Source organism: Mus caroli, unplaced genomic scaffold (assembly GCF_978045245.1).
Source record: "Mus caroli unplaced genomic scaffold, Mus_caroli_1 scaffold_4, whole genome shotgun sequence".
NCBI classification, from domain to species: Eukaryota; Metazoa; Chordata; class Mammalia; order Rodentia; family Muridae; genus Mus; species Mus caroli.
The window spans coordinates 90,081,785-90,107,156 of record NW_028227259.1 but is presented as its reverse complement, the minus strand read 5'-3'; the positions used below and the strand labels follow the sequence as shown (position 1 = coordinate 90,107,156).

General features: G+C 37.9%; 1 protein-coding gene across 6 annotated transcripts in view; it reads left to right on the top strand.

Annotated features, from left to right (window-relative positions):
• The window catches only part of Sult1b1 (sulfotransferase family 1B member 1), a 36,475-nt gene extending 13,299 nt beyond the window's left edge, over positions 1-23,176 (top strand). For all 6 annotated transcript variants that reach the window (XM_021162314.3, XM_021162313.3, XM_029478004.2 and 3 more), the window contains 5 exons: positions 4,859-4,956; positions 14,220-14,346; positions 14,979-15,073; positions 18,080-18,260; positions 20,526-23,176. In XM_021162314.3, the coding sequence (XP_021017973.1) occupies positions 4,859-4,956; positions 14,220-14,346; positions 14,979-15,073; positions 18,080-18,260; positions 20,526-20,647 (623 nt within the window). In that variant the 3' untranslated portion in view covers positions 20,648-23,176. The remainder of the gene's footprint in view (positions 1-4,858; positions 4,957-14,219; positions 14,347-14,978; positions 15,074-18,079; positions 18,261-20,525) is intronic.
• The last annotated feature ends 2,196 nt before the right edge of the window (positions 23,177-25,372 follow it).

The following is a 25,372-nucleotide window of genomic DNA, read 5'->3' as shown; positions in this document are numbered from 1 at the left end:
CTTCATACTCATCAAAGGTAAAATCCTCCAAGAGGAACTATCAATCCTGAATATCTATGCTCCAAATACAAAGGCAGCCTCATTCATTAAAGAAACTTTAGTAAATCTCAAAGCACACATTGCACCTCATACAATAATAGTGGGAGACTTCAACACACCACTTTCACCAATGGACAGATCATGGAAACAGAAACTAAACAGGGACACAGTGAAACTAACAGAAGTTATGGATCAAATGGATCTGGCAGATATCTACAGAACATTTTACCCTAAAACAAAAGGATACACCTTCTTCTCAGCACCTCATGGTACCTTCTCCAAAATTGACCACGTAATTGGGCACAAAACAGGACTCAACAGATACAAAAACATTGAAATTGTCCCATGCATCCTATAAGATCACCATGGACTAAGGCTGATCTTCAATAACAAAATAAATAATAGAAAGCCAACCTTCACGTGGAAACTGAACAACACTCTTCTCAATGATACCTTGGTCAAGGAAGGAATAAAGAAAGAAATTAAGGACTTTTTAGAGTTCAATGAAAATGAAGCCACAACATACCCAAACTTATGGGACGCAATGAAAGCATTTCTAAGAGGAAAACTCATAGCTCTGAGTGCCTCCAAAAGGAAACTAGAAAGAGCACACATTAGCAGCTTGACAACACACCTAAAAGCACTAGAACAAAAGGAAGCAAGAGGAGTAGACGGCAGGAAATAATCAAACTCAGGGGTGAAATCAACCAAGTGGAAACAAGAAAAACTATTCAAAGAATCAACCAATCAAGGAGCTGGTTCTTTGAGAAAATCAACAAGATAGATAAACCCTTAGCCAGACTCACTAGAGGGCACAGGGAAAGCATCCTAATTAACAAAATCAGAAATGAAAAAGGAGACATAACAACAGATCCTGAAGACATCCAAAACACCATCAGATCCTTCTACCAAAGGCTATACTCAACAAAACTGGAGAACCTGGATGAAATGGAGAAGTTCCTAGACAGATACCAGGTACCAAAGTTGAATCAAGATCAGGTTAATGATCTAAACAGCCCTATATCCCCCAAAGAAATAGAAGCAGTCATTAATAGTCTCCCAACCAAAAAAAGCCCAGGACCAGATGGGGTTAGTGCAGAGTTCTATCAGACCTTCAAAGAAGATCTAATCCCAGTTCTTCACAAACTATTCCACAAAATAGAAACAGAAGGTACTCTACCCAACTCATTCTATGAAGCCACAATTACTCTGATACCTAAACCACAAAAAGACCCAACAAAGATAGAAAACTTCAGACCAATATCCCTTATGAATATTGATGCAAAAATCCTCAATAAAATTCTTGCTAACCGAATCCAAGAACACATCAAAACAATCATCCATCCTGACCAAGTAGGTTTCATCCCAGGGATGCAGGGATGGTTCAATATATGGAAATCCATCAACGTAATCCAGTATATAAACAAACTCAAAGACAAAAACCACATGGTCATCTCGTTAGATGCGGAAAAAGCATTTGACAAGATCCAACACCCATTCATGATAAAAGTCTTGGAAAGATCAGGAATTCAAGGCCCATACCTAAACATGATAAAAGCAATCTACAGCAAACCAGTAGCCAACATCAAAGTAAATGGTGAGAAGCTTGAAGCAATCCCTCTAAAATCAGGGACTAGACAAGGCTGTCCACTTTCTCCATACCTATTCAACATTGTACTTGAAGTCCTAGCCAGAGCAATTCGACAACAAAAGGAGATCAAAGGGATACAAATTGGAAAAGATGAAGTCAAAATATCACTTTTTGCAGATGATATGATAGTATATATAAGTGACCCTAAAAATTCCACCAGAGAACTCCTAAGCCTGATAAACAGCTTCGGTGAAGTAGCTGGATATAAAATTAACTCAAACAAATCAATGGCCTTTCTCTACACAAAGAATAAACAGGCTGAGAAAGAAATTAGGGAAACAACACCCTTCTCAATAGTCACAAATAATATAAAATATCTTGGCGTGACTCTAACTAAGGAAGTGAAAGATCTGTATAATAAAAACTTCAAGTCTCTGAAGAAAGAAATTATAGAAGATCTCAGAAGATGGAAAGATATCCCATGCTCATGGATTGGCAGGATCAATATTGTAAAAATGGCTATCTTGCCAAAAGCAATCTACAGATTCAATGCAATCCCCATCAAAATTCCAAATGAATTCTTCAAGGAATTAGAAAGTGCAATCTGCAAATTCATCTGGAATAACAAAAAACCTAGGATAGCAAAAACTCTTCTCAAGGATAAAAGAACCTCTGGTGGAATCACCATGCCGGACCTAAAGCTCTACTACAGAGCAATTGTGATAAAAACTGCATGGTACTGGTATAGTGACAGACAAATAGACCAATGGAATAGAATTGAAGACCCAGAAATGAACCCACACACCTACGGTCACTTGATCTTCGACAAGGGAGCTAAAAACATCCAGTGGAAGAAAGACAGCATTTTCAACAAATGGTGCTGGCACAACTGGTTGTTAACATGTAGAAGAATGTGAATCGATCCATTCCTATCTCCTTGTACTAAGGTCAAGTCTAAGTGGATCAAGGAACTTCACATAAAACCAGAGACACTGAAACTTATAGAGGAGAAAGTGGGGAAAAGCCTTGAAGATATGGGCACAGGGGAAAAATTCCTGAATAGAACAGTAATGGCTTGTGCTGTAAGAACGAGAATTGACAAGTGGGACCTCATGAAACTACAAAGCTTCTGCAAGGCTAAAGACACCATCAATAAGACAAAAAAACCACCAACAGATTGGGAAAGGATCTTCACCTATCCTAAATCAGATAAGGGACTAATATCCAATATATATAAAGAACTCAAGAAGGTGGACTCCAGAAAGTCAAATAACCCCATTAAAAAATGGGGCTCAGAACTGAACAAAGAATTCTCGCCTGAGGAATACCGAATGGCAGAGAAACACCTGAAAAAATGTTCAACATCCTTAATCATCAGGGAAATGCAAATCAAAACAACCCTGAGATTCCACCCTACACCAGTCAGAATGGCTAAGATCAAAAATTCAGGTGACAGCAGTTGCTGGCGAGGATGTGGAGAAAGAGGAACACTCCTCCATTGTTGGTGGGATTGCAAGCTTGTACAACCACTCTGGAAATCAGTCTGGCGGTTCCTCAGAAAATTGGACATAGTACTACCGGAGGATCCAGCAATACCTCTCCTGGGCATATATCCAGAAGATGTCCCAACCGGTAAAAAGCACACATGTTCCACTATGTTCATAGCAGCCCTATTTATAATAGCCAGAAGCTGGAAAGAACCCAGATGTCCCTCAACAGAGGAATGGATACAGAAATTATGGTACATTTACACAATGGAGTACTACTCAGCTATTAAAAAGAATGAATTTATGAAATTCCTAGCCAAATGGATGGACCTGGAGGGCATCATCTTGAGTGAAGTAACACAATCACAAAAGAACTCACACAATATGTATTCACTGATAAGTGGATATTAGCCCAAAACTTAGGATACCCAAGATTTAAGATACAATTTGCTAAACGCATGAAACTCAAGAAGAATGAAGACCAAAGTGTGGACACTGTGCACCTTCTCAGAATTGGGAACAAAACACCCAGGGAAGGAGTTACAGAGACAAAGTTCGTAGCTGTGATGAAAGGATGGACCATTTAGAGACTGCCGTACCCAGGGATCCATCCCATAATCAACTTCTAAACGCTGACACCATTGCATACACTAGCAAGATTTTGCTGAAAGGACCCAAATATAGCTGTCTCTTGTGAGACGATGCTGGGGCCTAGCAAACACAGGAGTGGATGTTCACAGTCAGCTATTGGATGTATCACAGGGCTCCCAATGGAGAAGCTAGAGTAAGTACCCAAGGAGCTAAAGGGATCTGCAACCCTATTGTAGGAACAACATGATGTACTAACTAGAACCCCGGAGCTCTTGTCTCTAGCTGCATATGTATCGAAAGATGGCCTAGTCAGCCATCAATGGAAAGAGAGGCCCATTGGACTTGCAAACTTTATATGCCCCAATATAGGGGAATGCCAGGGCCAAAAGAATGGGAATGGGTGGATAGGGAAGTGGGGGGGCGCTATGGGGGACTTTTGGGATAGCATTGGAAACGTAATTGAGGAAAATATGTAATAAAAAAAAAAAAAAAAAGAAAAGAAAACAAGACTCACAAATAGTTTAAAACTATCTCACAAGGAGTAAATGATATATATTTTAACACACTGAAATAAATGTACAACAGTACACTGTTACCTGTTGACTGACTATCTCCTGGAACTCTGAAAAATGATGTAATTGATTTAAAATTCACCTGCATTTAATACTGCTCAAAAATGGAAAAATTCTTGGCGGACAGTGAAATAACTCAGCAGGACAAGGTAATTGTTGCATACTACAAGAATCTGGAACCCACCGTGCAAGGAAAGGTTGGACTCTTGAAATTTGTCCTCTGATTTCCACAAGAGTGCTGTGACAGATATACACATCTAACACAAACATACACACACACACTCTCTGTCTCTGTCTCTGTCTCTGTCTCTCTGTCTCTGTCTCTCTCTGTCTCTCTCTCTCTGTCTCTCTCTCTCTGTCTCTCTCTCTCTGTCTCTCTGTCTCTGTCTCTCTCTCTCTCTAACACACACACACACACACACACACACACGCACATGCACACATGCATACATGTGCACATATAGGCACATGCACAAGTACACAGTAAAATAGTGTTTACAAATATTCATGGGAAGGATGAAAAAATCTGAGCTTCTTTGATACTCTGATTTTTCTGTGTTTTAAACTGAAATTCCCAGGTGTTGAACTCTTGAAGAAAACTCCATCACCTCGGATAATAAAGACACATCTTCCAATCGATCTACTCCCCAAATCCTTCTGGGAGAACAAGTGCAAGGTACATTGGGAACTACAGGTCCAGCTTTCAGTTGAACCCAGTGTAATTATCTATTCTCATTGTGAGAAGTAGTAGTTTGCTTTGTAATACAGAGAACTGACCTACACTAGAAAGTGCTTGATTCTTTTCTTTTCTTTCTCCTCCATTTTATATCCCCTTCCCATCTCTTCTTTATCCTCTCTTCACCTCGTCTGGTCCCTTTCCTTGTTTCCTCTTCTTTCCTTTCTTCTGGTTCCATTTTGTTTGTTTGAGACAAGGTGTTACTACATATTCCAGCCTGGCCTTCATATCAATATTACTCTCCTAATCTTCCTTCTCCAGTCCCCCAAATTCGACAATAATAAGTGTTTGTCACTATCAACAGTTAAGATTTTTAAAATTCATTTCAACTAATGTATATGAAGTTTCTAAACTTAAATGTAACAGTTTAATATTGCCACCTTTATCCCTTCTGCGCCATGATCATGTTATTCTACAAAGAGTATTGAGAAAAGAATATGTATTCTTTTCATAATATTTGTTGACATTACTTAGTGAATTATTTGTGAAGGTTTACTCAGCAAGAAATTTCAAGGTCTTCAATAGTTAATCGTCTTCCTTCCTTCCTTCCTTCCTTCCTTCCTTCCTTCCTTCCTTCCTTCCTTCCTTCCTTCCTCCCTCCCTCTCTCTCTTTCCCTCCCTCTCTCTCTTTCCCTCCCTGTCTTTCTTTCTTTCTTTCTTTCTTTCTTTCTTTCTTTCTTTCTTTCTTTCTTTCTTTCTTTCTTTCTTTCTTTCTTTCCTTCCTTCCTTCCTTCCTTCCTTCCTTCCTTCCTTCCTTCCTTCCTTCCTTCCTTCCTTTCTTTCTTTCTTTCTTTCTTTCTTTCTTTCTTTCTTTCTTTCTTTCTTTCTTTCTTTCTTTCTTCTCTCCCCTTCCCCCAGCTCCCAGTCACCTCCTCCTATAATCCCTTCCCCATTCCCCTCCCCTTCTCCTCTGATATGGTGAAGCCTATCCTTAAATCCCCTCACCCTGGCACATCAAGTCTCTGTAGAAGGACTAGACACATTCTCTCCCCGTGAGGCCAGACAAGGCAGCCCAGCTAGAAGACCCTACCCCATACACAGGCTACAGCTTTTGAGATTGCCCCAGTTCTAGTTGTTCAAGACACAATGAAGACCAAGGTGCACTGCTGCTATATACTTGCGGAAGGCCTAGATCTAACCCATGTATGCTCTTTGGTTGGTGGTTAAGTCTCTGAGAGCCCTAAGGGTCCAGGTTAGTTGACTCCATTGGTCTTCCTGTAGAGTTCCTATCTTCTTCGGGGCCACAATCCTTCTTCCTATTCTTCCATAACAGTTCAATCCACTGTTTGGCTGAGTGTGTTTGAATGAGTCGGCTGCTGGGTAGAGCATCTCAGAAGACACCCATGCTAGAATCTTGTCTGCAAGCATAACAGAGTATCACTAATAGTGTTAGGGATTGGTGCTTGCACATAAGATTGGTTTCTAGATAGGCCCATTAATTTTTTTATTAGATATTTTCTTCATTTATATTTCAAATGCTATCCTCAAAGTCCCCTATACCCTCACCTTGCCCTGCTCCCCAACACACCCACTCCTGCTTCCTGGCCCTAGCATTCTCCTGTACTGGGGCATATGATCTTCGCAAGACCAAGGTCCTCTCCTCCCATTGATGGCTAACTAGGCCATCCTCTGCTGCATATGCAACTAGAGACACAGTTCTGGGGGGGGGTACTGGTTAATTAATGGGGTTATTTGAATTTCTGGAGTTCACCTTCTTGAGCTCTTTGTATATATTGGATATTAGTCCCCTATCAGATTTAGGATTGGTAAAAATTCTTTCCAAATCTGTTGATGGCTTTTTGTCTTATTGACAATATCTTTTGCCCTACAGAAGCTTTGCAATTATATGAGGTCCCATTTGTTGATTCTTGATCTTACAGGACAGGCTATTGCTCTTCTGTTTAGGATATTTCCCCCTATGCCCATATCTTTGAGGCTTTTCCCCACTTTCTCCTCTATAAATGTCAGTGTCTCTGGTTTTATGTGGAGTTCTTTGATCCACTTAGACTTGAGCTTTCTACAAGGAGATAAAAATGGAGCAATTTACATTCTTCTATATGTTAACCACCAGGTGTGCCAACACCATTTGTTGAAAATGCTGTCTTTTTTCCACTGGATGGTTTTAGCTCTCTTGTAAAAAATCAAGTATGTGGGTTCATTTCTGGGTCTTCAATTTTATTCCATTGATCTACCTGTCTATTGCTGTACCAGTACCATGCAGTTTTTGTCACAATTGCTCTGTAGTACAGCTTAAGTTCAGACATGGTGATTCCCCCAGAGGTTCTTTTATTGTTGAGAATAGTTTTTTGCTATCCTAGGTTTCTTTGTTATTCCAGATGAATCTGCTGATTGCCCTTTCTAATTCGTTGAAGAATTGAGTTGGAATTTGGATGGGAATTGCATTGAATCTGTAAATTGCTTTTGGCAGGATAGCCATTTTTACTATATTAATCCTGCCAATCCATGAGCATGGGAGATCTTTCCATCTTCTGAGATCTTCTTCAATTTCTTTCTTCAGAAACTTGAAGTTTTTGTCATACAGATCTTACAGTTCCTTAGTCAGAGTCACACCAATGTATTTTATATTATTTGTGACTATTGTGAAGGGTGTTGTTTCCCTAATTTCTTTCTCAGCCCGTTGATCCTTTGTGTACAGAAAGGCCATTGATTTGTTTGAGTTAATTTTATATCCAGCTACTGCACTGAAGCTGTTTAACAGGTTTAGGAGTTTTCTGGTGGGATTTTTGGGGTCACTTATATATAGTATCATATCATCTGCAAATAGTGATATTTTGACTTCTTCCTTTCCAATTTGTATCCCCTTGATATCCTTTTGTTGTCGAATTGCTTTGGCTATAACTTCAAGTACTATATTGAATAGGTAAGGAGAAAGTGGGCAGCCTTTTCTAGTCCCTGATTTTAGGGGGATTGCTTCCAGCTTCTCTCCATGTACTTTGATATTGCCTTCTGGTTTGTTGTAGATTGCTTTTATTATGTTTAGGCAAGGGCCTTGAATTCCTGATCTTTCCAAGACTTTTATCATGAAGGGGTTTTGGATTTTGTCAAATGCTTTCTCAGCATCTCACAAGATGATCATGTGATTTTTGTTTTTGAGTTTGTTTATATATTGGGTTACATTGATGGATTTCTGTATATTAAACAATCTCTGCATCCCTGGGATGAAGCCGACTTGGTCATGATAGATGCTAGTTTTGATGTGTTCTTGGATTTGGTTTGTGAGGATTTTATTGATTATTTTTGCATCAATATTCATAAGGGAAATTGGTCTGAAGTTCTCTTTCTTTTTTTGATCTTTGCGTGGTTTAGGTATGCGAGTAATTGTGGCTTCATAGAATGAGTTGGGTAGAGAACCTTCTGTTTTTTTTTTTTTTTTTTTTTTTTTTTTTTTTTGTGGAACAGTTTAAGGAGAGTTGGAATTAGGTCTTCTGTGGATGTCTGATAGAACACTGCATGAAACCCATCTGGTCCTGGGCTTTTTTAGGTTGGGAGACTATTAATGACTGCTTCTATTTCTTTAGGGGAAATGGGACTGTTAAGATTGTTAATCTGATGCTGATTTAACTTTGGTACCTGGTATCTGTCTAGGAAGTTGTTCATTTCATCCAGGTTTTCCAGTTTTGTTGAGTATAGCCTTTTGTAGTAGGATCTGATGATGTTTTGGATTTCCTCTGGATCTGTTGTTATGTCTCCTTTTTCATTTCTGATTTTCTTAATTAGGATACTGTCCCCATCTCCTCTAGTTAGTTTGGCTCAGGGTTTATCTATCTTGTTGATTTTCTCAAAGAACCACCTCCTGGTTTGGTTGATTCTTTGAATAGTTGTCTTTGTTTCCACTTGGTTGATTTCAGCCCTAAGTTTGATTATTTCCTGCTGACTATGCCTCTTGAGTGAATTTGCTTCCTTTAGTTCTAGAGCTTCTAGGTGTGCTGTCAGACTGCTAGTGTATGCTCTCTCTAGTTTCTTTTTGGAGGCACTCAGGGCTATGAGTTTTCCTCTTAGGACTCTTCATTGTGTCCCATAAGTTTGGGTATTTTGTGACTTCATTTTCATTAAACTCTAAAAAGTCTTTAATTTCTTTCTTTATTTCTTCCTTGACCAAGGTATCATTGAGTAGAGTATTGTTCAGTTTCCATGTGAATGTTGGCTTTCTATTATTTATGCTGTTATTGAAGATCAGCCTTAGTCCATGGTGATCTGATAGGATGCATGGAATAATTTCAATATTTTTGAATCTGTTACGGCCTGTTTTGTGACCTATTATATAGTCAATTTTGGAGGAAGTACCATGAGGTGCTGAGAAGAAGGTATATCCTTTTGTTTTAGGATTAAATGTTCTGTAGATATCTTTTAAATTCATTTGTTTCATAACTTCTGTTAGTGTCCATGTGTCTCTGTTAAGTTTCTGTTTCCAGGATCTGTCCATTTGTGACAGTAGGGTGTTGAAGTCTCCCACTATTACTGTGTGAGATGCAGTGTGTCCTTTTAGCTTTATGAAAGTTTCCTTAATGAATATGGTTGCCCTTCCATTTCTAGCATAGATATTCAGAATTGAGTGTTCATCTTAGGAGATATTACCTTTGATGAGTATGAAGTGCCCCTCCTTGTCTTTTTTGATAACTTTGGGTTGGAAATCGATTTTATTCGATATTAGAATGGCTACTCCAGCTTGTTTCTTCAGACCATTTGCTTGGAAAATTGTTTTCCAGCCTTTTACTCTGAGGTAGTGTTGGTCTTTGTCCCTGAGGTGGGTTTTCTGTAAGCAGTAAAATGTTGGGTACTGTTTGTGTAGCCAGTCTTTTAGTCTATGTCTCTTTATTGGGGAGTTGAGTTCATTGATGTTAAGAGAAATCAAAGAAAAGTAATCATTGCTTCCTGTCATTTTTATTGTTAAAGTTGGAATTCTGTTCTTGTGGCTGTCTTCTTTTAGTTTTGTTGAAGGATTTTTTTTTCTTTTTCTAGGGTGTAGTTTCCATCTTTGTGCTGGTGTTTTCCCTTTATTATCCTTTGAAGGGCTGGATTCATGGAAAGATATTATGTGTATTTGGTTTTGTCATGGAATACTTTGTTTTCTCCATGTATGGTAATTGAGAGTTTTGCTGGGTATAGAAGCCTGGGTTGGCATTTGTGTTCTCTAATGGTCTGTATAACATCTGTCCAGGATCTCCTGGTTTTCATATTCTCTGGTGAGAAGTCTGGAGTAATTCTAATAGGCCTGCCTTTATATGTTACTTGACCTTTTTCCCTTACTGCTTTTAGTATTCTGTCTTTATTTAGTGCATTTTATATTCTGATTATTATGTATCATTAGGAATTTCTTTTCTGATCCTGTCTTTTTGGAGTTCTGTAGGCTTCTTGTATGTTCATGGGCATCTCTTTCTTTAGGTATGGGAAGTTTTCTTCTATAGTTTTGTTGAAGATATTTGCTGGCCCTTTAATTTGAAAATCTTCATTCTCATCTACTCATATTATCCATAGGTTTGGTCTTCTCATTGTGTCCTGGATTTTCTGGACGTTTTGAGTTAGGATCTTTTTGCATTTTGGATTTTCTTTGATTGTTGTGTCCATGTTCCCTATGAAATCTTCTGTACCTGAGATTCTCTCTTCCATCTCTTGTATTCTGTTGCTTATGGTCACATCTATGACTCCTGTTTTCTTTCCTAGGGTTTCTATATCTAGAGTTGTCTCCCTTTGGGTTTTCTTTATTGTTTATACTTCCATTTTTAGATTTTGGATGGCATTGTTCAATTCATCCCCTGTTTGGTTGTGTTTTCCTGTAATTCTTTAAGGGATTTTTGTGTTTTTTCTTTAAGGACTTCTACCCATTTAGCAGTGTTCTCCTGTAATTCCTTGAGGGATTTTTGTGTTTCCTCTTTAACGGCTTCTGTTTATCCATGTTCTCCTGTAATTCCTTGAGTAATTTTTGTGCTTCCTCTTTAAGGGCTTCTGCCTGTTTAGCAGTGTTCTCCTGTATTTCTTTATGCGAGGTATTAATGCCCTTCTTAAAATCTTCTACCACCATCATGAGATATGATTTTAAATCTGTGTCTTGCTTTTTGGGTGTGTTGAGGTATCTAGGACGCGCTGAGGTGGGAGTACTGGGCTCTGATGATGCCCAGTGTTCTTGGTTGCTATTAGTAAGATTCTTACATTTGCCTTTCACCATCGGAAATGTTAATGTTCAAGCTGTCTCTGGCTAGAGCTTGATCCTCCTGTGATTCTGTTAGCCTCTGTCAGCACTCCTGGGAGTCCAACTTTCACCTGAGTTCCAGTGGTCAGAGCACTCTCTGCAGGCAATCTCTCCTCTTGTAGGGCAGGTGTCCAGAAATCTGGAGCTCTGATCCACCTACTGAGTCCTGGGGTCAGAGTTCCAGATTTCTGACCCTCCCTGTAGGCTGACTTTCCTCTGGCAAGGAATGTGCCCAGGGGTCTGGGGCTCAGATCTGCCTCCTGGCTGAGGATAAAGTCTTAAAGGGACCCTGTCAAAGAAGCTCTGTTGCTTCTGTCCTCCACATGTTCTCAGGTGATCACGAGGTCCTGGGTGTGCTACGGGTCCTGTGGTGTGGAGAGTCCTCTGGGGCCCTAGACACCCTTGGCTGGGTTCATGCAGAAGATGGTGGGGCTGGCCCTGAACTGAACGGATCCCAGCCTCTGGTTTGGTGGGGTTCCTCTGCCCCTGCTTCTGCTGGCACAAGATCCTCCTTGATTCTTTGGACCTGATGTTGCATTCCACTCACCCATGATCCCGAGGTGATCCTGAAGTCCTGAAAGATGGAGAGTACTCTAGGGCCCCTGGTGGCCTCTGGCAGGTTCAGAAGGAAGATGGTGGGGGTGGCTCTGACCCAAACGAATCTCCATATCATATATCTTGAGATACTCCTAACCTCCCCAACCTGCCAGCTATAGATTTCCATCCATTCACATTGCCATTTTGCCATATCTCTGTCCCTTCCCACAACTGATCTTGAATTATTCACATTTCCCTCCCCAATCTCTCTCCTACCCAGTTCTCTCCCCCTCCATTTCCCTCCTACAACAATTTTATTCCCCCTTCTTAAGTGAGATTCAAGCATCTTGCTTGGACTTTCTTTCTTATATAGCTTCATTGGGCCTGTGAAGTGTAGTGTGGGTATCCTGTATTTTATAGCTAATGTCCACTTATAAGTGACTACATACCATGCATATCCTTTGGATCTGGGTTCCCTCTCTCTGAATGATATTCTCAAGTTCCATCCATTTGCCTAAAAATTTCATGATGTCTTTGATAGTAACTCTGCTGTGCAAATTATCTAGTTCTCCTTACTTGAGTTTATGTAAAGAATTTGGTGTGTGTAAGGTAAAACAAAGTGTAATCATGCTTATATATGAAAGTATCATCTTTGTATGGTAACCAAAACCTTAATAAATTCATGTGAAGAGATTCTACATTAGAAGTGCTGTTAGCATCCACTTCTGTGTTTGCTAGGCCCCGGCATAGTCTCACAAGAGATAGCTATATCTGGGTCCTTTCAGCAAAATCTTGCTAGTGTATGTAATGGTGTCAGCATTTGGAAGCTGATTATGGGATGGATCCCTGGATATGGCAGTCTCTAGATGGTCCATCCTTTCATCACAGCTCCAAACTTTGTCTATGTAACTCCTTTCATGGGTGTTTTGTTCCCAATTCTAAGAAGGGGCATAGTGTCCACACTTTGGTCTTCATTCTTCTTGAGTTTCATGCGTTTAACAAATTGTATCTTATATCTTGGGTAGAAGTGGATGCTCACAGTCAGCTATTGGATGGATCACAGGGCTCCCAATGGAGAAGCTAGAGAAAGTACCCAAGGAGTTAAAGGGATCTGCAACCCTATAGGGGGAACAACATGATGAACTATCCAGTACCCCGGAGCTCTTGTCTCTAGCTGCATATGTATTGAAAGATGGCCTAGTCGGCCATCACTGGAAAGAGAGGCCCATTGGACTTGCAAACTTTATATGCCCCAATACAGGGGAATGCCAGGGCCAAAAGAATGGGAATGGGTGGGTAGGGAAGTGGGGGTGGGGTATGGGGGACTTTTGGGATAGCATTGGAAATGTAATTGAGGAAAATACGTAATAAAAAATATTAAAAATTAAAAAAAGAAACATAAATACATAAAATATCCAATAAAAAGAAAAGAAGAAAAGAAAAGAAAAAAAAAAAAAGAAGTGCTGTTAGTAGTTCATGAAAACAGATGCAGAGACCCACATACAAACATTAGGCATAGCTCATCCAACCTCATGGAAGAATCATGGGAAATATTGAGGGAGAAAGAAGGGTCCCCACAGGAAGACCTACAGAGCTCCCACTAACCTGGGCACACGGGACTCACAGAGACATAACCACCAACCAAAGAGGAAAAACAGACTGGATCTACCCACTCCTGCCGGCCCACACACACACATGTAACAACTGTGCAGCTTAGTCTTCATGTGGGTCCTCTAACAATTGGAGCAGGAGCTGGAGCTGTCTTGGACTTGTATTCTGTTAACTGATTTTGAAACCCTTTCTTATAGCTGGGCTGCCTTGTCTGGCCTCAGTGGAAGAGTATATACTTAGTCCTGATGAGACTTGATTCTCCATGGTGGGTTGGGAGAGGGAAATTGGGGAATAAAGTAGGAGGAGAGAAGGGGGATGCTCTGAGAAAATGAGAGAGAGAGAGAGAGAGAGAGAGAGAGCGAGAGAGAGAGAGAGAGAGAGAGACAAAGACAGAGAAATACAGTGTCAGAGAGAGACAGAAAGAGACAGGGAGAGAGAGACAGCAAGAGACAGAGACAGAGATACAAAGACAGAGACAGAGAGGAGGCTGAGGAGGAAGCTGTGGGAAACAAGCCAATAAGCAGTGTACAGTGTTTCTTTATCACATTTGTTTTAGTTCCTGCCTTGGCTTCCTCTTATAATGATAACATATAAGTCAAATAAGCTCATACCTTCACAAGAAGGAGGAGGAGGTGAAGGAGGAGGAGGAAGAAAAGGAGATGAAGGAGGAGGAAGAGGAAGAGGAGGAGGTGGAGGAGGAGGGAGGAGGGGGGAGGAGAAGTGCTGATAGATGCATTATCAACCACAATTTCTAGAAGAAAAAGTCCTTTGCTCTTTTATTAACTTACAATTGTATTTCTTTATTAATAATGCAGCACCCTTTGCTTTTTTTTCCTTTCTTGTGTAGATGATTTACCTTGCTCGAAATGGCAAGGATGTTGCTGTATCCTATTATCATTTTGATCTGATGAATAGTATTCATCCTCTTCCTGGCACCTGGGAAGAATATCTGGAGAAATTCCTAGCTGGAAATGGTAGGTAGGCCTAAGCCTTAGCTTTGAAATGTTAGTTTTTAACTTAGAATGTTGCAAAATTGACATAATTGATTTATCTTTCATGATTTTTAAAGTCAGAACATTCAAGTTTGGTACAATTTATATATTAAATTCCATTGTAGTAAGGTACATTTAAATTTTTACCATAAAATTCATCTTGCAAAGTATGATAATTATCACTGGCATATGAACACATTCCCAGTGTTAAAAGTTCTTCTCCATGTTTTGCGCATCATTAGCTAGATCTATTACACATGTGATTTCTGTGATATTTAGATTCAAATTCTGTTATGTAATGAATTTTCCATGGGTATCAGCCTGACTAAGTGGCAATAATCTATTCTTACTTGGAATACTCTCTTTGTAATGTATGTTTTCAAAGTTGATTGTAAATCTATTATTGACTAATTTTACCTTCTTGGAAACTTATCCTATAGTCTCACCTTCTTTGATTACTAAAATCAACAAAATGTCTTTGCAATTGACTTATCACACACACACAAACACACACACACACACACACACACAAACACACACACACACACACATACACACACACAAAGATTTGATCTGATGAATACTTCTGAAAATACTATTATTTTCTATTTTAGTGGCATATGGTTCATGGTTCGATCATGTTAAGAGTTGGTGGGAAAAGAGGGAAGAGCATCCTTTACTTTACTTATACTATGAAGAATTGAAACAGGTAACATATTAAATATTTATTCTGAATAATGTGTACACTGTGTCACAGGAAAATCATTGTTTTATTTTTTGAGTTAAATTTGGAAGCCAAATTAAATGGCTGCTTTCCTATTACCCATGTCTATTATCTGCAAGTCTATCAGATCAGTAACCACTTTGCAATTGTGAAATCATTTATGTATATTTTTTCTTTTCTTTTCAACCCACCTTTCATTCACAAATTCTACCCTGGGTTAATCAGGACTTTGCACTCATGATTGTGTGCTTGGTATCGGTGTGAGCTCCGAGTTGTTTCCCTTTGCACTTGCTTGAGGTAGTGTGACCTTCATGCCTTTGTTCAGCATTTCCACCAATATTTATCTGTGAGTCATCCCTATATCTGTACGTTCAGCATTTTTAAATTGAATTTCAAATCTGCAATGGAATTAATATAGCAGGCTCCAAAGCATACTCAATTCGTTTTGTTCAACAAGTCATTCTGTACAATTTTTATTTTTCTTTAGGTGTTGACTTTCCTTTTCTTTTTTGTTTTCCATGATTTCAGTTAGGTTTTGAGTATAGTATAAATGAAGTCTACTGTTCCTATGCTTTGGACTTGAATTGAGTCAAATGATTTCTTTTTTTTTTTTTTTTTTTTTTTTTGGTTTTTCGAGACAGGGTTTCTCTGTGTAGCCCTGGCTGTCCTGGAACTTACTTTGTAGACCAGGCTGGCCTTGAACTCAGAAATCCACCTGCCTCTGCCTCCCGTGTGCTGGGATTAAAGGCGTGCGCCACCACGCCCGGCGAGTCAAATGATTTCTGTTGTATCTCTCTTATCTTTCTTAGGAACTTTTTCATTCTATTTTAGTTCATGAATTCAGCTAGTTTGTGTGATGCAACTTTGTTCAACATTACTGCAGTATCCTTTACCATTATTCTGATCTTTTCTACTAACACGGGATAATCATGCCTACCCTCACACACCATTGAAAAATTTATGGAAATGTTTCTTTGTTTGAAGAAGTCCAGATATACAATTTAGAACATCTTTCAATTCTCAAATCCATGATAGAAACTAAAAACCTGTCGATTGTGAAACTATGCTTACAGTACTTAACATGGTGCTCCCCATAAATATTGTGCTTCAGTAGTCATTCATGGAAAGAACCTTTGATAAACCTTTAAGAATGTTTGAATGTAGTAACCAAATTGTTAGTGGCAGCATGACCCTCTGTATGGTGATGCTTCAGAATGTATTTCTGGGAGACCTCAGAGCATATCTCATTCTAACTAGATTCCACCCTCACAGTTACCTGACAATAGCCAGGGATGCTCCTCCCCATAGCTACCCTACAACTGCAAGATAGCTCACTCAGTCCACTACAAAGGGGACTGCTTTGCCCCTCCTCTCTTAAGCTCTCACCTCTCTCATTCTTACCTCTAGCTCTCCTTTTCTCCCTTACTTCCCCAATTCTCTCCATGTGGTCATGGCCAGCCCATCTTTGTTGTTGTTGTTGTTTTGGGTTTTTTTTTGTTTGTTTGTTTGTTTGTTTTGTTTTTTTTTGTTTTTCGAGACAGGGTTTCTCTGTGTAGCTCTGGTTGTCCTGGAACTCACTCTGTAGACCAGGCTGGCCTCAACTCAGAAATCTGCCTGCTTCTGCCTCCCAAGTGCTGGGATTAAAGGCGTGTGCCACCACCGCGCAGCTCCCTCTCTTTCTTTTATCTTCTCTCTTTATCTGTGCCTTTCTAAAGTAAAGCTCTAAAACCATAGAATGTCTCTGCTCATCAAGGCCTGTGGTACTTGAATGATGGGACAGGCTTTCCTCCTAAAGAGCCATGTCGAACCTCCCAACATAAGGCCTTCCTGTACTCCAGCCACAGACCCAAGGACTCTGGACTGCGTGGGAACCATCCAGAACCCCCTCTCTCCCTGCCCTCTCCTCTTTTCAGCTCCAGGACTGATTGAGCCACCCCTGGGGACCCCACTTTGTTCTCAGCTCTTCTGTGACATACAGTGGCATCTGGGATGTCCAAGACTGAGAATCTATTTTCTCTGGCCTCTGTGAGGCCCAGAGACTTCATACTGCCCTCTGTCCACCCCATGAGGGCTGGAGTCCATGGCTTCACACAGCCAGACACCCACCCTGGACACATGGAGAGCATAGCAGTTCCCTTTGTCTGCCAACTCAGAGCACCAGAACTCTGGTGGGACACAGATTCACTCTCACCCCATTTATTCCTCCATGCCTGCTGCTATATATATATATATATATATATATATATATATATATATATATATATATATATAAAGTGTTGGTCTTGTTTATTGAGAATGTGTTGCAAAGGAAGATTCAATGAGCTCTTCCTTCTTACTAATCTTGCAGACACTGCATTCTTCTCCACTACCTGATTATATTGCCAAAACTTCCCTTACTGCAAGATCACTTGCCAATACATATATGTGTGTATAAATGCACACACAGAGCTAAGAATGTTTTAAAATGTCATTGTTTTCCTATTTAATAAAAATACAGTCCAATCTCTTTATGAATATGTCCTAGAGTGTTATTATTTTTCCCCAAACATTTTTATCTTTCCAGGTTTTTATAATTTTCTCATTAAATGAACTCCTCAAACCTAGTTCTAACCACTTCTTTCCCTTTTTTTGACCATATGGAAAATATTTCAAAATTCTATCCTAAGAATTAAAGCTGTGTCTTCTCCTAAGAATTGAAACCAACCTCTCAATAGATGGTACAGTTTGTTTAATTCTAAATATTAGAATCTCTCAATTTTAGTTTCAATATTATTTTTCTCAAAATCTTTTTGATATATCAATGGTTTAATTGTCTACCTTAAAGTAACAAACCTTAAGTCATAGTATACTATAAGCTAAAAGATGAAGATGAATTTTGTTTAATTTTTATAGTTTCACTTGAGTGTTTCTTTCTGTGTACCTGAGTGCACAAGCTCATGGAATGTTACATGTCTTCTATTTCCATGCATTTATCATTTAACTCACTGACAGAACCCAAAGAAAGAAATCAAGAAGATAGCCAGCTTTCTAGACAAGACCTTGGATGAAGAGGCCTTGGACAGGATCGTCCATCACACCTCCTTTGAAATGATGAAGGAAAACCCCCTGGTCAATTACACCCATCTGCCCACAGCAATGATGGACCACAGCAAGTCCCCTTTCATGAGAAAAGGTAAAACTTTGCTAACTGTATGTAACTGTCACCTTTCTTTTCTTCTGAAAAAACAGTTCTGACTTTTACTGTTTTATTTAACTTTTTAAAGCTTCTGTTCTTCATAGGAAATCAATGAAAACTAAAATACTTACAACGTTGCTTTGTTAGATTCGGTTTTACAAAGAATAATGTACATACAAGGTTACTAAAGGTTCAATAAATATCTTTCTCCTTTGCTACTCTAAATGCAGTTGACTTTTACAATTACTATGCAGTTTCCTTTCCATCATTCTACTCCAGTCTACAAATTGGCCTAGACCCTTTTCTTTCCTCAGTGGCAGTTTGCCTAGCAAAATGCAACTTCTTACAAGCTTCATATCATTTAAAAAGTAATTGTCATTTTTATAAAGATGCCTCATCAAAAAGAAGTTTCTTTTCCTTTCGAGAAATTTTTCCTACTTACAAATACTATCGAAATTACTGGAAACAGAGTCCAAATTTAACTTAAAAGACTACAGAATTCACCGTTGAAATTATTTGTTTACATTGAAGTAAATCATATCTATCGTGGCTTCTTATTCATAGTCCGTATCAGTAATAATAAATCAACACTTATCATAGATTAGTAACTTAAATAATTAAAATCTTTATTCTTACTAATGTCACCCTCTATTCTGATTATTATTTATTGGAATAGAGACAGAACAATAGGATACACTTTAGTGCTGAACAAAAATAAAACAAAGTGTCTATATAGATATAGACATACAATCAAAACAAATTTGAAATGCATTTATTATGATGTTTTAATAATAATTTTAATCTTAATAAACTAGCAAGTATTACATTTATCTGGAAAACATGGCACTTGTCTTCAAAGATAATTTATAATATAACAGAACAAGGACAAGTGATATTAGTATTTTAATTTGGAACAAACATGACTGATGTATATGCATATACATTTATTTACATAAAATTTTCTCTAATCAAGATTTTAAAATAATTCTCTTGTTAAAGTAGTTCAAATCAGTTGTGTCACTGAGTGCTATTTCTCAGAGTGTAACTCCAGTCTTATGAAGATGGATATAATCTCCTGATAGCTCAACAACTGAAGAATCCCATGTCTGTATCTGACATTTTGTGCTGTGCAGCTTCATCAATGAAGAAAATATGCTGACATAAAATTGTGAAGTCTTTATATCTCCTGGAGAGGAAGAAAATGGCATGTTCTATGGTTAGACTCATCCAAACTTTATCTAGACTGTAGTTCTTTCTAAATCAATAACATTAAATACATCAATTATCCAATGTTCTACTTGCAACATTGATAAAATATGTAAAACATAACACCTGTGGTATAAATTTTGGAAAAATACTATATGAAATAACACATAAGAATTTAGAAGACTTTAATCAGAAATTATGAATAAATATAAAATATTTGTGGCAATTGTCTAGATTCATTTATTCATCTACTCATTCAATAAGATGAGTGTTTACTCAATTCAGGTATAGTACAGGCTCCCCTTGAATACCTGCATGAAGCACTTGTTCCTTGAAATATTCAAAGTCATCTGTTTGTCTCAAGTTGGCTCAGAGGTCTTATTTATTTATGTTTAGTTTTGATGTTATTCTCATGTAAATCACAATGAATGTTGAAATCTTGTGAATTAGGGGACAAGTACCTTCCAATGAGAACAGAATTCTCATTTGTAAATTCTAGGAAATTATACTCATCTGCTTCCTATTTGATGGCTCTTCTAGACAATAAACAGTTAACTTTTTTCCAGAGTATAACTGGAAAATAAAATGTCTTCTTACCGCTGAACATTGAACTATAACTCCATGACCCAGGACAGTGAGAAAAAAATATAACATCTCTCCTATGAAATAGTATACTTATTGAGAACTTAGATAAGAAAATCATCTCTCTTAAAATAACTCTTGAAATATGAACTCTGTGCTTAGTTATAAGCCTCATTTTTGATGACAATATTTTTTAAATGATGCTATAGAACAGTATATTTATTCAATATGAGATTATTTTTAAAGATCAATCAGATACCTAAATGTATGTGCCTATATATTATATTACCTTTGTTCCACATTAGAATCAAACTAATAACACTTTTCTTTGTTCTTTCATATTAGAAATTTTCTTTGAAACAAATGAATTATTTTTCAACTTCATCCCTTAAGTATCCTGTCTTTCCCTGGTGTCTATTAGTTTTTTCTTTGTAATTTGTGTTTTACTCTTTCATGTGTTATTATTATTTTCAGGTATTGTTGGGGACTGGAAAAATTACTTCACAATGGCCCAAACTGAGCAATTTGATGCTGTCTATAAGAAGAAAATGTCTGGAACAACACTTGAGTTCTGCACAGACATTCAGAGTGCCTAATCTACAACTTGAATATATGGTTTCTTAAAATAGTAACTTGGAAGGGAAATCAAATAGATTCATGAGGGAAAAATAAATGTGCTTTAAAAATGCTAATTGAAAATATCCTATACATTCCCCAGCAAGTAATATTCCAAATGATCTAGAGCCAAGGTCTTTTGTTATCTTAGTTTTCAAAGGATATGTCTTCAGATTTCTAGATTCTTACTGAGTTGAATAAATATATTTTGTGACTTTAGAAAAAAAAAAGTTGGTCTGAGTTTATTATAACATGGAATATAATTTGTTTCAGGATATGAAACTTACATTCATGTTCCTGCAAAACATATTTCACAGGAGACTATACTTTCCACTGTGTCTCCCATGTAGTAGTTCTTAGAGAAAGTACTTAGAGAACGCTAAGTGCTTCTTAGAGTTATGTTTTCTTTGCTATTAAAACAGTTTGCAAGGTTGCAAATGGTCTGCATTTTCTACACTTGTCTAGTTTCCCTCTCCTGGATATCTGACCCAGGACACTATGCTACCTGGCTATCTCAAGGTTTTCATGCTGTTCTGTGAGTTATCAATCATCCTTCTACCATAGTTCTTTGGTAATATTATTCCATGTGCCAGATCAAGTAGCTGAGACTTGGAAATAGTTTTCTATATTTTATCTCATTTTTGCATCTCTAAAGAATGAAAGATTTACAAAACTCTTCCCTTGAGATAGGAGCTTATCTCTGAGAGACTACTCTCTCTCACCCTCCTTCCTGGAAGAAGACACTCTCAAATGATCCTCTTAAATTTCCTGGAAAAAACTCTTGTGTGTCCATCAACAAACATACCTGTGCTTAAGTGTGTTTGGATCCAGAAATAGTGCTTTTATTTCACAAGATGAAATTATCACTGCAGCTAAAATTGTCCTAACCTAGTACCTAGAGGAGAATTTCTCGACTGAGGAAAAGACTTCAGAAAGCAGTGGGGGATTACACAAAAGGGCCATATAGATAGATGCTTTTGTGAATAATTTTTTCCAGATTTAGTAGCAGATATGTTAGAAATATTTTTCAATATTTTATCACCTTTCTAAATCTCTGAAAATTAAAGACTTACATTATTTGTTTTTGTTTTATTGTTTTGTTTTTGAGACAGGGTTTCTCTGTGTCCCTGCCTGTCCTGAAACTCACTCTGTAGACCAGGCTGGCCTCAAATTCAGAAATCTGCCTGCCTCTGCCTCCCAAGTGCTGGGTTTAAAGGCATGTGCCACCATCACCTGGCCACATTATTTTGTTTAGAACTCTTCCCTTGAGCTGTGAGCTTATCTCTGAGAACCTATTCAATCTCTGCCCTATTCACGTCCAGATATGTCTTGGACAGAGCGATGTATAAGTCTTTGTGTGAAAAGGTTTCCTGCCTGTAGGTAATATCAACCTATGTAAAATTGTATCCCAAACTGTCTCCAAACTAAAGCGAGTTGATGAGCTCTGGATTTCTCCTTTACCTATTCAAAAGATGGAGGCTTCATTTACAATGTAAACACACTTTCAACCATAGCTGATATGGGAAGAGGTAAAAGAATTTGTATTTTTACAAGTGAGTCTTAGCTACAAGTCCTTGTTTCAACTTCAAAGAAAGTCATCCAGTGCAAGTGCAAACTCACAGAAAATACACATCTCTGCTTAGAGAGATAGCTGCTTCCTAACATGGTTTATAATTTCTTCAAGTTATGAAACATGTGTTCTAATGCTAAGAAATATCTTGTAGAAGTTATATAAAATATTTGTAGGTATGAAAATATAATTTGACTTGGAGAATATTCTTCTCAGGAGAAAAATTAAGCTAATGTAGGCAGATACTTAATTTGCCTTATTATCAATACCAATAAGTTAATGTGACCCACAATCTGATACAACCTCAATTTATTGGAAAAATAATGAGCATCTGTGACCTAGACTAATTTTGTTGTAATGGCTTGCTTGAATCATCTATCTTCACTAGTACAATGAAGTAACTTTGGCTTTCCTTTTCAGGAATTTTATTTAATTCTGTTCAACAATAGTAACTTTATAAATTTGAACTATTCTTCAAGTGATTTTGAAGTGCAAAAAATATAAGTTGAAAAAAAAATAAAGTGTATATTTTTCTTTACTTTTCAAGGATCCTTTGATCTTTTTATACCATCCAAAACTGCCAGTAAGTTAATTTGCAATGCTTTGCTTTTACCTTATTCACCAGTTTACAAAGAGAAACCATAAGAGTATTATTCTGTTTTTAACTGGAACCTTATAATGTAAGAATTGTGATAGAAAATAACAATGGAAAATCTCATTCAACATTTCATAGCCTCTTTGTTTTAAAAAGTTCAAAAAATGCCTATGGCATCCATTCATCACAGCAAGATAAGCCCTGGTTGAGTAGAACCTAACAAAGGGTGTTAGGTTCTTAGCTGGCCCCTTTCTCCTATCCCTGTTTTGATGTGAATCTGTTTCTGACTTGTCTCAGTACATGCCACTGACCTCATCCAGTGTGATAAAGTTTTATTCTTGAAAAGTTTTGAAGACAGAATACTATGTCATATAATCATCACCATGATATTTGGGCTAACCTAGATCTGTGTTCTTGGGCTACAGTCATTTATATTCATCTGCAGAATAAACTATATCTCACTTCTTTTATGGTATGAGCTATATTTTTAACTTCAAAACAATAATATCTGTAAGAAATAGTCATGGACAGCTTGATTCCTAAGAGTTCCTACACAACTAAACTCACAGGTAAGACCACTCCCCCAGTCCCAGTACTTGTCCTAAGTGACAAGTGTCCCTGTGACCCAGAGGATGCAGGACGTCCCACCCTGCTGGAGACATATCTCCTGCCCAAACTGCAACTTTGCCTAGAGGCAGATTATATGCTCTAGCACCCTGCCCCAACTCTTCTCACAACTAGAGACAGCATCACTCCAACGAGGTACTCTATAGCCAGGCTCACAAATTAGGTGTTCCAGACTCGAATCCACATACATAGACAGCCTGGCCTGAGGTGATCATAACCAGGCTCAGAGGAGGGACAGGCTCCAATCAGAGACAGCAAGGCCATTTAATACTAGAGATAACCAGATGGCAAGAGGCAAGCATAAAAACAACAGAACCGATATGACTTTGCAAAATCAGATCCCAGTTCTACTACAGCAAGCTATAGATACCCAAACACACCTAAAGAACAAGATTCTGACCTAAAAATCCCATCTCATGAAGATGATAGAGGACCTTAAGGAGGACATAAATAACTCCCTTAAAGAAATACAAGAGAACACAGGTAAACAGATAGAATTCTTTAAAGAGGTAACACATACATCTCTTAAAGAAATACAAGGAAACACAGTCAAACAGGTGAAGGAATTGAATAAAACCATCCAGGATCTAAAGATAGACATAGAAACAATAAAAAACAAATCACTAAGGGAGGCAACCATGGAGATAGAAAACCTAGGAAAGAAGTCAGGATTTACAAAGCCAAACATTACCAACAGAATACAAGAGATAGAAGAGAGAATCTCAGGCATAGAATATACCATATAAGTTATTGACACAAAGTCAAAGAAAATACACAGTGCAAAAAGCTCCTAACTCAAAATACACATGAAATTCAGGAGGCAATGAAAAGACCAACCCTAAGAATAATAGGTATAGAAGAGAGCAAAGATTCCCAGTTCAAAGGGTCAGAAAACATCTTCAACAAAATCAAAAAGAAGAAAACTTCCCTAATCTAAAGGAAGAGATGACCATAAAAGTGCAAGAGGCCTGTAGAACACCAAATACGTTGGACCAGAAAAGAAATTTCTCTTATCATATAATAACCAAAACACTAAACAAAGAACACATAACAAAGAAAGAATATTAAAAGCAGTAAGGGGAAAAGGCCAAGTAAAATACAAAAAGATAATTACACCAGTCTTTTCAACAGAGACTCTGAAAGCCAGAAGATATTGGACAGATGTTACATAGATAATAAGAGAACACAAATGCCAGCCCAGGTTACTATATCCAGCAAAACTCTCAATCACCATAGATGGAAAAACTAAGATATTCCATGACAAAACCAAATTTAAATAGACATTCAGAGGGCAGTAGAGAGAAAACTACAACACAAGAAGAAACACTACACTGTGAAAAATCAAGAAATTAATGATCTAGCAACACACCCAAAAGAAGATAACCACATAACCATAATAGCATCACTAACAATAAAAATAACAGGAGACAACAATCATTGGCCTTTAATATCTCTTGACATCAATGGACTCAATTCCTCAATAAAAAAGCATAAGCTAACAGACTTGATATGTAAACAGGAACTAGAATTTTTCTGCATACAGGAAACACCCTCAATGACAAAGACAGACACTAGCTCAGAGTAAAAGGCTGGAAAAAATTCCAAACAAATGGTCCCAAGAAACAAGCTAGAGTAGTCATTCTAATATCCAATAAAATAGATGTTCAGCCAAAGGTTACCAAAAAAGATGAGAAAGGACACTTTATACTCATCAAAGGAAAAATCCACCAAGATGAGCTCTCACTTCTGAATATCTACACCTGAAATGCAAATGCACCCATATTTGTAAAAGAAACATTATTAGAGTTCAAAGTATACATTGAACCTCACACAATAATAATGCAAAAATTCAACACCCCACTCTCACCAATGGACAGATCATAGAACAGAAAGTAAACAGACTTAGTAAAAGTT